Source organism: Aulonocara sp. 'chitande type north' Nkhata Bay, linkage group LG20 (genome assembly GCF_057382095.1).
Source record: "Aulonocara sp. 'chitande type north' Nkhata Bay isolate Kocher_YH1m ecotype deep benthic linkage group LG20, A_spYH_male_GT1.1, whole genome shotgun sequence".
In the NCBI taxonomy this organism is placed as follows: Eukaryota; Metazoa; Chordata; class Actinopteri; order Cichliformes; family Cichlidae; genus Aulonocara; species Aulonocara sp. 'chitande type north' Nkhata Bay.
In genome coordinates this window covers 35,976,288-35,988,889 of record NC_141363.1, presented here as the reverse complement: position 1 = coordinate 35,988,889, position 12,602 = coordinate 35,976,288, and the positions used below count along the sequence as shown (strand labels likewise).

The 12,602-nt window shown below is 40.4% G+C and overlaps 1 protein-coding gene across 5 annotated transcripts in view; it reads right to left on the bottom strand.

Moving 5' to 3' along the window:
• Window positions 1-3,866: 3,866 nt before the first annotated feature.
• Window positions 3,867-12,602, bottom strand: part of cacna1fa (calcium channel, voltage-dependent, L type, alpha 1F subunit a) — a 28,376-nt gene continuing 19,640 nt past the window's right edge. For all 5 annotated transcript variants that reach the window (XM_086278781.1, XM_086278782.1, XM_086278784.1 and 2 more), the window contains 11 exons: window positions 8,604-8,731; window positions 8,399-8,495; window positions 8,208-8,310; window positions 7,986-8,087; window positions 7,678-7,802; window positions 6,848-7,179; window positions 6,603-6,743; window positions 5,993-6,384; window positions 5,573-5,685; window positions 5,096-5,428; window positions 3,867-4,684 (listed from right to left, as the gene is read on the bottom strand). In XM_086278781.1, the coding sequence (XP_086134907.1) occupies window positions 4,478-4,684; window positions 5,096-5,428; window positions 5,573-5,685; window positions 5,993-6,384; window positions 6,603-6,743; window positions 6,848-7,179; window positions 7,678-7,802; window positions 7,986-8,087; window positions 8,208-8,310; window positions 8,399-8,495; window positions 8,604-8,731 (2,073 nt within the window). In that variant the 3' untranslated portion in view covers window positions 3,867-4,477. The remainder of the gene's footprint in view (window positions 4,685-5,095; window positions 5,429-5,572; window positions 5,686-5,992; window positions 6,385-6,602; window positions 6,744-6,847; window positions 7,180-7,677; window positions 7,803-7,985; window positions 8,088-8,207; window positions 8,311-8,398; window positions 8,496-8,603; window positions 8,732-12,602) is intronic.

Here is a 12,602-nt window from a genome sequence, read left to right as displayed (position 1 = left end):
TTAATGTTGCTGTGCAGAGATAATCCAACCTCTTTGTCTTGAAAGTCTTTAAGAAAGCTGTTATGTGACAAGAAACCACTTCTCCAATTGTTTGCATCAGAATGGCATGTTTAAAGATTTTAAGCCAGCCCTAAAGCTCTGGTCAGACAACCTTCTCATAGTGTTAGATGATCGACTTGTCCTCTTTTTGCTCGTATTGTTAGATCTTAGAGGTGGGTTTGACACGACTGATTGCAAAAGCTGGAGCATATTATTTGGATTAAAGGCACCACACTCTTGTTTATATCAGTAATACACACGATCATCACCTTCTCAGTGCTGTAGAGATAAAACTTGGCTTATGTTAGTACCATTTTAAAAGGCCACCAAAATAACATGGCCCGTTGTACCAGGCGTTCTTTGTAATTCTGGTCAGTGAATTTTTGTATTTTATTCTCCTCTTAATTTGCACTGACTTGCAGATATCTATGTCTGTGCTTTGCACTTATATAATTTATGGATGCAGCTTTCTAATGAAGCTTGCATAACTCTCATCCGAATATGGTCACTGCTTACTCCAAAAACAGAACATAGCATTTACCAAAAGGCTAACATTCAGACTGCCAAAACCAGGGGTGAATATGATGGTGGCTGCATCCATCTTTAATGTACAATACAATCTATTGGATGACACTGACAACAGTTAAGGCATGTCTTGAAACACATTCTGAGCATATTTTTTCAATTCAAAGACAGCTTAAGTTTTTGTATGTGGGCCAGTACTACTGTATGTCATGGTCCTGGGTACTTTGACCCAGTGTTTTGAGTTTTCCTGTGTTTTTTTGCCATTTTTGTTTAAGCTCACTTCTTGTTTTAAAGGTTAATTCTATGTTGCATAGGGTGTTCTGTTAAGTTTTGTTTATTAGATCCCCCCGTTGTTTCTTTTCCCTCTGTCTCCCTCAGTGTATCTGTTTATTTAATTGTGAGTTCTTGCGTCCCCGTGTGTTCCCACATCCCTTATCTTTCTGTGTATTTATGCATCTCCCTCAGTTCCATGGCTGTGTTCCTCTCCCTGTGTTTCATGTTATCATTAGTATTTTCCCAGTATAGTTTTGTCTTGTTTACACTTTAAAGTTCTGATGCTGGTCTATAAAGCTCTGAATGGTTTAGGACCAAAATACATCAGTGACCTCCTGACCCAGTATGAACCTTCCAGATCCCTCAGGTCATCTGGATCCGTTTTTATTATCAGTTCCCAGAGTCAGAACCAGACACGGAGAAGCTGCATTCAGCTTTTATGCTCCTTATATCTGGAACAAACTCCCAGAAAGCCTCAGATCAGCTGAAACACTCAGTTTATTTAAATCCAGGTTGAAGACTCACCTATTCTCAGCTGTATTTGAATAAAGCACCAAATCCGCACTGTTTTACTTTTAAGCTTACATTTCAAAACTTAAAATTTTAACTACTGATTTTATCTATTGTTCCCTTTTTTTCTTTTTCTTTTTAAATCATGCTTTTTAATTGTTTCTGTTTTTTAATGTCTCTGTAAAGCACTTTGAATCACCTTGCTGTTGAATTGTGTTATATAAATAAACTTGCCTTGTTTTTGCATTCAGCAAATAAAGCTGGTTTTTGAGTCCTGTTTCCGAGATTTTGCGTTTGGGTCCTTCTCCTGCCTGCACACAGCCGTTTCATGACACATGTAGTCTGAGATCAAAGAGCTCTATTGAGATAATACGAGGTCTTCAAGATGTGATGGATCCTGATGATTCAAGATCTTATGTAGGAGGAGAAAATTTTTAAATTCAATTCTGGATTTAACAGAGCCAGTGAAAAGAATGTCATATGGGAGAATTATGATCAGTGTTAGTGCTGTTTAACAACTCTTCTGGAAATTTTGGAAATAAAAGCAAGGTTGGAAAGGGTGCTGGATCAAGTAAAACCTTTTAAAGTATTGTCCTATTGCAGAAACCTTAAAACTGAAACGGAAAATTTACCGTGAGAATTCGTCACGATGAAGGTATCATTCCCGCTGTGATTCAAAGCCTTTAATAAGGAATACTTAACCATCGTTACATGGAGAAACCTTTGGAATACAAGCGCGCTGATCCACACAGGTATGCACACGGGTGTTCACTGCTCGTAGACCCAAATTACACCTTTCTTGGCTGCTACTTCGAAGCACATCTGTCCTGCGTGCTGCACAACAACATTGAATATTTAGTATTTACTGCTGTTTACACTTAGCTAGATTAATGCGATGGTGTTGTGTTTAGTATGTTGCTTTGTTTGGCTGTGGCCCCCCCCACACCCTCTAGCAGATTCTTACATGAAGGAACCTTTTAAAAAAACAAAAAACAAGCGCATCCATGCTCACAGGTGTACACACGGGTGATCACACCCACAAACTACACCCTTTTTGGCTCCTACCTCAAAGCACACTGTGTTCTGTTGATCTTATGTGCTGCACAATAATGTTTAACATTTAGTATTTACTGTCATATTCCCATATATCATTGTGATGTTGTTTATTCTATTACTCTTGTTCTCTTCTGCTTGCTTTCTTTTTTCTTTCTCAGCAGGTGATCCAGGTGATCGATATATGCATTTTTTTTTCTCTGCCCGTTCTGTTGGTTTTTGTCTTTTGCCCTTCTCCCCCGTCCCTCTTCTCAGCTGTTTCTCTTTCCCTCTTTCTTTCTCCCCTTCTTTCCCCCAGTCAAGTCTGTCCCGTATTCATTAAGTGAAAATAAAATAAACAATAAAAGGTGAATCAAATGGACCATTACGGCAAGGCTGGGATGGTCAGTTTGGTAAAGTAAATCCGTTGGGCATCTTTCTTTGCCTTTAGACAACAATTCTGATGGCAAAAGAGCCAAACGGGACAGGCCAAAAAAAAAAAAAGTATGTTGCTTTGTTTTTTGTTTTTTTTTGTCTTTTTTTGCTTGTTTTCTATTCTTCTCTCAACAGGTGATCCAGGAGATTTTTATTTTTTTTCTCCCCCCCTTTCTCACTGTCCCTCTCCCCTTCTGTTTTTCCTTTCCTTCCTCCCTTTCCTATCTCTCACTCATGTCTGTCCCGTCTGTAACATCTGAAAATAAAATATAATAAATAATAAAAACAAAGATCGACCAAATGGACCAATACGGCAATGCCACGATGATCCATTTGGCAAAGTAAATCCATTGGGTATCCTTGTTGGTCTTCAGACAACAATTCTGATGGCTAAAGAACCAAATGGGACAGGCGGAAAAAAAAAAAAAAAAAAAAAAAAGGAATACTTAACCAACCTTAACGCATCCTGTAGTTACATTGCTATAAGCCTTGGATACAAAAAAAACCCTCCCATGACATGCCAAGCTCCTGTCTTCTCCTTGCTTTCACTCTCTGTGTATTTCATAGACACTGTGACTCTCTGTGACATAGACTCTCTCAGGGTTTTGCTTTTTTCGTAATCCAATCGATATATTTTTATTTCCCGTCCCTTTCCAAATACTAGCAGCTAACCTGAATAAAACAGTAGCGCAGGCTCTGATCAAGAGCACAGACAGAAAAAGGAAATGTAAAACGGTAAAGCTGTACCTAAACAAACCAAAGTAAAAGCTTTCTACTTAACACAAAATGGATTTTACACAGATACTTGATGTGCTACTACAATAGCACCGAATAACAAGCATCCATGGCTCATAGCTTTGCATGTTTCTTTTCTTTAAAAGGGGAAGTGAAACCCAGATGTTACCCATCTGCCGGTCCATTAATGTCTGATTATATAATTCGCTGCTTTAATTTTGTTGTGGGTTTTCAGTATGTGCTTTTAAACAAAGAGCCTTTGAGACCGTGTGCAACGTTTGGAACGATATCCCATCTGCAAAACAAAAATTAACGAATGTTTGAGAAAACATTTTATTTTATTTGTGCACAGTGGATAGCCACGCAACCGTTCAGTCACAATGAATCCAAAACATAATTTGGACATTTCCGCCACAAGTTTGCATTGTGCATCTTAGAGGATATTCATTATATTTAAATATTTATCTAAAGAAGCTAATGCTGTTGGAAACTCACAGTCTTACTCAGTTGTATCAAGAGTAAAGAAAAGTATTTGATCTACATGTGTAGATTTAAAACATTCTTATTTCAGAGTCTAGTTTCCCTGATTGTAGCTGAACACACGTGTATAAGGTGACCACAGTTCAAGTAGGGTACAAAACGAGAGCACAATGCAGAAAATGAACTTGCGTCCTGCTGACTCTTCTGCTGCAATCAAAATTTTTGTCACAAATTGACACGTACACTTAAAATCAAAGTGTGTTTTTGGCATTCACAAACAAAAGCACATCATACCCAACATGATAGAAATCTCATATGTGGGATGTTTCTTTTTGTTTTCAAAAGAGATTCAAACACACAAGATTTTCTTCTCCCTTTTTTTTTTTTTAAGAAAAAACAAACTTCACATCTCAGTTTCTCACACATTTCTCTTACAGTTCAGCTGATCTCAGTAAGAAATCACACAGTTCATTTCATCAGCCAGCTCTTCCTCAAATCGAGAAATCGACTGAGTGGCTCCACGCACTATCAAGTCAGCAGCTGCGCTCTCCATTTCATCCAGGCTCATGCGGCAAGCTTCAGCAATCTCCCGCTTAGCAAAGTTCACAAACTTCGGGTCCCTTGCATAGACACCGAGACCCTCAGAGATCAAGATCTGTGGTTGGTGACAGAAAGAGTATAGAAGCAATCATTTAAGACAGGTTCGTGCTGTCAGCTGCTCACGTCCAATCTAAAGTTGAGCAAATATTCAAATAAATGAGCAGGATTACATTTCAGGGAGGCGATAGTGCAAAGAGTTGCTTTAGTCATTCATCCTGTTCATGGTTAGATCTGTTCCTAAAAGGATTTTTAATATGATGGATAACAGTTTTGCCATCCTTTTTACTGGGCAAGAATATCCCCATGAGGTTTCAAAAGTTCCAATCAGTCAAAACAGGTGAATATCAGCCTTAAAGTCTCACTAAATCAAGTTCCAAAGGGTCACGGGAATTTAAAATACACCAAGTTCTACATAATAGTGGGTGTAGGAGGTTTCACCTTTACGAAAATCTCAAAAACTACTTACCGACTCCACCAGACTGTCCGCGCTGCCTTTGCTTATGAAGCCCTGGTTCACAGGGGGTGGCATTCTTACACTGGTGAACGTCCTGGTTTGACCGGGGTTCCAGCCGGGGCGCCTTCCTGCAGGAAGGCTGGCAGAACCGTCATTCCACAGCGGTTGACTGCTACCTGTGGCTTCATCCATCAAGATCATAGGAGTGTAGATGAGCTTGCCCTTGCGTGCCGATGGGGCAATTATTCCTGGAACAGGAGTGGCACCAGCTGCTGCCGTGTTCGCCCAGGAGGTGGACAACATGGAGGACACACTGCTGGGCCGGGACTCCAGGCTGTGCTGGTTCTGACAGAGGAGAGCAAAAGTAGAGCCAGTAAATCCAGATCAGAGAGGCTGCTCTCTTGTCATTTATTCATATCATTATGAGTTTAAGCTAGAAATGAGTAGGAAAACTAGCAGGCTGAGTGTGTATGCGTGTCACTGTTTTACCTGCAAACGTGATCTAGTTGGAGATGTGTGGCCTTGATAGATTTCTGGGATGGGGAGGTTATCTACGCTGCTCTGTGGTCTCAGACACTGGAAATTAAAGGCGGGTTTATGACCTGAAACAGAAAGCAGGAAGATATTAGAAAAATGACCTGAGTGCAAGACTAGCACCGTGTGTGGAGAGAGTTTGTATTAGCAGGCATCAGTTATAGTTCACATGCCCAATAAAACCCCTCAGAAAAGTTCAGTGTATAAAGTAAAATAAGAGTAATATTTGATAAATTCACTTGACAGATTATTTAAACACCAAAAACATTATCATTATATTTGAATTTTAAATTTCTTCTGATTGGCAACGTCCAAAAATATACAACCACCTCTGTCTATCAGTACTCTTGAAGAATGGAAGAGAAGGAGGAAAACCTTTTGGAATAGCAGGAAGTAACCTTCTCCTAACAAACTGGGCACCGCTGTTCTCATTGGTAGTGTAGCCGTTTCCAGTGTAATCGATGCTGCTGCCGTTTTCATGGCTGCTGCTCATTGTGCTTCCGTTCCCGTTGGCGGTCATGATGCCGTTTCCATTCTCACTGTATCTTGGATATCCATTCTCATTATGTTCATTTGTGGTGTAGGGAGTGGGACTCGTGGCAGCACTCCCTCCATTCATGTTGATGTCAGTGTAATCATTGCTGACGAAGCCACTGGTACCATTAGAGTCATACGGTATTTCGCCAAGGCTGCTGCCTCTTTCCAGACTCTGGCCATTGTAGCCTGCATCAGTTGGTACTGGGGAAACAGCCTCTGGATACATATACCTGCACGACCAAAGAGTAAAAGTGCTAATTAGTGAGCTCTAGAGGTGCTGGTGGGTTGAATCCTCTACCCCAGTCTTGTTTCCAGTCTTAATGCTAGGCTGTTCAATCTTGTCTTCAGTTGTTTGGTTTTTTTAATCCATCTATTTCCCAAATTTTTTTTTTAATGAATAACCTAATAAACCTACATCTATCGCTTGACCTTCTTGATTATTCCTTACCGGTCTACTGATGCCAGACTTGCAGCATCTCCTTCACTCAAGTACACCTGCTCGGATACTTCCTCTGTAGCTTTGACTTCTTCAACTAAAATCTCAGGTGGAGGTGGAGGAGGAAGAGGCGATTCACTGATGGAGTCCGCCCTGTTTGTTAAGAGTACAAGTAAGTTAGAAAACTCCTTGGTATAAAATAGAAGGAATACGTGTGAGTACCAATGTGAGAATTCACGTATGACGCAGTAACGTACCTCACTGGGAGGTGTTCTGACCTCACAGGCTGCTCTGTTACCACGCTGACACCTGCCAGCTCTGATCCCGGCCTCTGGTGTTCCTTCAAGCCCGTCACCTGCTCCGTGATCACACCTCCGTTGGAGATCTTGGGCTCTGGTTCCATGATCAAAGTCGTCTGCTCTACCAGCATGTCCAGAGGCGGCATCGGTGTGCTGGAGGGAGTGGGGGTTGCTGACGTTTCAGGCCCACTCTCGAATATGTCATCGCCTCCACCTTCCTCGTCCTCCAGATCAGAAGCCATTGCCAGACGCATCTCTGGAGCCAGATCCTGCAGTGTCCACAGCCCTTGCTAGAAACATATCCATAAACTGAAGTCAGCCTACATTCAAAAATGAGTTTAATGCAAAGTTAAGCACCTGAAGATGGATGAAAAGATTTTTTATTTTTATAATTATTAATTTTTTATTATAAAAAAGTATATTTGATCGTAAGTTGAACTTAACCTTTCAAATCTCAGTTTAAGACTCGCATGAAAAAGATGATTTTAACTCGGAAAGCAAACATGGTTCAAGATGCAATTAAAATGTATGTGCATGAGTTTTTGTATTTTACATTTTTTCATTCTTTTACTTTGAGCATTTAGGTTATTTCCTTTTATTTTCTGTCAGTTGCCTGTTGGACTTCTGCCTCACTGAAATAAAGATTTGTTTTGTTTATTACTCCTCTTTTAGGTCAGCATTTGGGTCCACATTCACACACAGACATGACCGTATGATTTTATTTTGCATCGAGTCAATGACAAAGTTGTGTCAAACATGGGATCTTTGAGTTGGATAGTTTATGTTACCTGTAGAGAAGCTGCTTTGTCCTTCCTTTTGGATTTCCTCTCCCTTTCTTTTCTTTTCCGGAATTTTTTAAAGTAGTCTTGAATCAAGAAGCTGGCATAAACCTTTCCACAAGTCACCTCATCTCCTGAAAGAAGGTAATGTTACACAAACATTACTTTGGATTATAAGACTTATATGAATAAATGTACATATTTGGCATCATCAGGTACACAATATGAAAGAAAAGAGGCTTGATTTAATATTCAGTGTGTTTTAGGTTTTCTTTACTTTTCATTATGTTGGAAAGCAGTGCAATTTTGTGGTATACCTCTAGGGGGAGGAATGACTTCATCAATGAGTTTGGGTTTAGTGCGCTTCCAGAGCTTCTTGATAATCACCTTCAGCTCTTCATTCTGCTGGTCGATGGGACCTGAGTGGGACACAAACAACAGATCCTTTAATATAAACAGCACTATCATTAAAAGAGTGAGGTAATCTCATACACAAATAATGAGCTTCTGTGTTTTTGTTTATATGCAGCAGGTCAAACCTTCAGTCTTGATCTTCAGTGAGGTTCGCACGAGAGCAAACAGAGTAGCGTTGAAGGTGACTGTGCCATCAGGATGCAGGGGAACATTCATGGCAACCAGTCTCTGCAAAGACAAGTTGAGGCAGAAGGAGTCAGATGCGTGTCTTTAGTTTGTTCATGAAATCCGCAGGAGCAAATGTGTTTTTGCTCACTTTGCAAGCAACACGATGAGGACATAATTTTCCGAAACCAAGAGGCGGCTGAATCCTGCGCAGCATAGTGACGACATCGATGTGTTTTATACGACCGCTGTAGGAGAGAGATGGACGCAGAGCTGGTGAGACAGATGTAAGACAAAGTATGCAAGGACAGAAAAAATGCACAAGTTGTGGAGAATGATACTAAAAAGATTCTCACGTGGCCTCTGGATCATAGTCAGACCAAACTCTCTTAAACTCGTCCAGTTGGTGAGTGCCGAGTACGGTCCAGTCTCTTGTCAGATATTCAAAGTTGTCCATGATGACAGCAATGAACAAGTTGATAATCTGAGAGAGAAAGATATGACTATAACAGCATGTGTTTTACATAAATAAATCTATTATTGAAAAAAGTTAGAATAGGGATCCAGAAAGTCCAGTATAATATAATCCGGTAGTATAGTGTAAAAATGATAAAAGAAAATTTAGGAAACATTTTAAGTAAATTTAGCAAATAAAAGTAGTGAGATTACATTTTGAATTATTGTTGCTTCTAAATTTTGTATAAAGTCACAACAGGCAAGTCAGGCCACTACAGTTCTGTGAACATATTAAAAAACCCAACAGCACACAGAGGTCCTGGGCCCGTATCCCTAAAGATTCTGAGAATCCTCTCAGAGAGCTCCTAACTTAACCTAAAAATTCCTTGCCAGGAGTTTTAGCTTAGAAGTGATTCCAGAACATTTTCAGTGAACTCTGAGCAAGGAATGGATGGAAAATCCTATCTTAGTGAGGAGGTGTGGTTGACCCCGTTGCTAGGTATGAGTCATCATTTCAAAAGCCGTGATTGGTTGATCCTACAAGTTTGATGGAAATGAGCTTTTGGTGATAATGAGCAAAGGATGTACCCTCAAATCAATAAACATATTATATACTCTAATCTTATGCTGACTGTAATTGTAAATAATATTTCACATTCAAGAAAATATCTGGAAAATGAATAGTAAGCTGTAGGGGTTATAGCCTAACATTAGAATCTAAAATATGTGAAAACTTAAACTCATTACACCCTGTTCAAATAATGATTTGTGTCTTATTTGCTCATATTAATATCCTAGCTGGCATATTTTGTACTTTCACTCCCATATGGACCCTGTTGAAAACAAGATGGCCTATCTCAAGGGGCTGTCCTTAATGAAGTAGAAATCACAACGTTACAAGTCCAGTGTGGTCTTAACGAGGGTAACACGGCTCAGCTTTTAGCAATGTCTGTGATTGCAGACCCAAGTCATCACTGCTGCATTGTTGCATTTTCCCGGTTGCCAAATACCTCAGGGTTGTGATTACTTTCGTCTCTGGTGTAATAGCGTTGTGGCGTCGAGTTGGTGAAGTAATTGCATCTCTAAGGAGATCCACCACAAACATGATTCCTGCACGATCCAATCTGTAGCGTCTCAATAATTCCCTGTCATCCAGTGTTTGCAGGACATCTCTCCTGCCTCTTCTGTTGGCCATTTTGTGCAGCTGCTTAGGGGAACTCCTAAGCCACTAAAAGTCCTCTTCCCTGCTCTTAGCAGATCTTGCCTTAGGAGCCCTTTTAAGCGTTAGGAATCTTGAGGAATAGCTTTTATATTAACTGGGATTGTCGTGTCACTTTTAGGGGAAATTCTAAGAAAACGTCATGACTCTGAGAATTTTCTTAGAATTTGGCCGCTAGGAGCCACTTTTTGCACAAAGATACGGGCCCTGATCTACATTAGCTGCCAGGAGGGTCTTTGTGGGTTTCTGCTAGAGGCCGAAAACCACATACGGATTGATTTTTGTCAGCTGTCCACAAAGGAAGAAAACATAAAGAAGGACAAATGAACAGGAAAAACTGTAACCCTGCTATAAATCAAACCGCCTAAACCAGGGGCAGGGGAACTCCAGGCCACAAGGGCCAGTGTCCTGCAGGTTTTAGATGTTTCCTTGATCCAACACAGCTGATTAATATGGCTAAATTACCTCCTCCACATGCCTTGACATTTTCCAGAGGCCTGGTAATGAAATAATCATTTGATTCAGGTGTGTTGACCCAGGGTGAGATCTAAAACCTGCAGGACACCAGCCTTCGAGGCCTGGGCCTGTATCCCTAAAGAATCTTTGTGCAAAAAGTGGCTCCTAGCGGCCAAATTCTAAGAAAATTCTCAGAGTCATGACGTTTTCTTAGAATTTCCCCTAAAAGTGACACGACAATCCCAGTTAATATAAAAGCTATTCCTCAAGATTCCTAGCGCTTAAAAGGGCTCCTAAGGCGAGATCTGCTAAGAGCAGGGAAGAGGACTTTTAGTGGCTTAGGAGTTCCCCTAAGCAGCTGCACAAAATGGCCAACAGAAGAGGCAGGAGAGATGTCCTGCAAACACTGGATGACAGGGAATTATTGAGACGCTACAGATTGGATCGTGCAGGAATCATGTTTGTGGTGGATCTCCTTAGAGATGCAATTACTTCACCAACTCGACGCCACAACGCTATTACACCGGAGACGAAAGTAATCACAACCCTGAGGTATTTGGCAACCGGGAAAATGCAACAATGCAGCAGTGATGACTTGGGTCTGCAATCACAGACATTGCTAAAAGCTGAGCCGTGTTACCCTCGTTAAGACCACACTGGACTTGTAACATTGTGATTTCTACTTCATTAAGGACAGCCCCTTGAGATAGGCCATCTTGTTTTCAACAGGGTCCATATGGGAGTGAAAGTACAAAATATGTCAGCTAGGATATTAATATGAGCAAATAAGACACAAATCATTATTTGAACAGGGTGTAATGAGTTTAAGTTTTCACATATTTTAGATTCTAATGTTAGGCTATAACCCCTACAGCTTACTATTCATTTTCCAGATATTTTCTTGAATGTGAAATATTATTTACAATTACAGTCAGCATAAGATTAGAGTGTATAATTATGTTTATTGATTTGAGGGTACATCCTTTGCTCATTATCACCAAAAGCTCATTTCCATCAAACTTGTAGGATCAACCAATCACGGCTTTTGAAATGATGTCTCATACCTAGCAACGGGGTCAACCACACCTCCTCACTAAGATAGGATTTTCCATCCATTCCTTGCTCAGAGTTCACTGAAAATGTTCTGGAATCACTTCTAAGCTAAAACTCCTGGCAAGGAATTTTTAGGTTAAGTTAGGAGCTCTCTGAGAGGATTCTCAGAATCTTTAGGGATACGGGCCCTGGAGTTGGACACCCCTGGCCTAAACTGAGAAAACTGTCCATGGAACAGTGGAAGAGATTAAAGGCCAATGTCTGTCATAGGTAAATATTATAAATCGCATGGATTACATTGGGTTCCATAGCAAGATTGAAATTGTCTATGTATTGGATGATTACTTTTGATATTGTAACATTTCAGTGAAAGTTCCTGGTGGACTAGGGTTATATTTTAGGTCAGGGGTAGGAAACTCTAGGCCTCAAGAGTCGGTGTCCTGCAGGTTTTAGATATCATCCTGGGTCAACACACCTGAATCAAATGATTAGTTCATTACCAGACCTCTGGAAAATGTCAAGGCATGTGGAGGAGGTAATTTAGCCATTTTAAATCAACTGTGTTGGATCAAGGACACATCTAAAACCTGCAGGACACTGGCTCTCGAGGCCTGGAGTTCCCTGCCCCTGTCTGAATCATATATGATACTGCTGATAATTCTAAGCAGGTAATCTGGAACAGATTATACTCTGCTGTATTTTCTGCGGTTTTTACCATTTCCACTGCAGGAACGCAGCAACTTGATAGAGTATGAGATCCTACGTGGACCCTCCTCTGCCTGCTCTCTAGGGCAAACGCCACCTTCTTTCGACACATTTAATGTTTTAAAATAGCACTATGGTCAAAGTACTGTTACCAAAATATTTGTGCCCTTTTAAATCGGGATTTTGTGGTTTGAGTGTGCTGCCTGGATTAATAAAATCCGTGGATGCGAGTTGTCTGATGAGCTGGGAATTGGAGAAGACAGGGTAAGCTTTTAAACCTGCTAGTATGCTGCAGCTGTAATACTATGCTGTCTGCTTTCATCTAACTTTGATTCCTCCTGACCTGATATTCTATAAAACACGAGTTAGAATTAATTATACCTACATTTCTTTTAGAGACAAGAGGTAGAGTGTTTAGTTATATCAAAAGAAAGGACATGTTTTACCACAAACAAGATGAACGAAG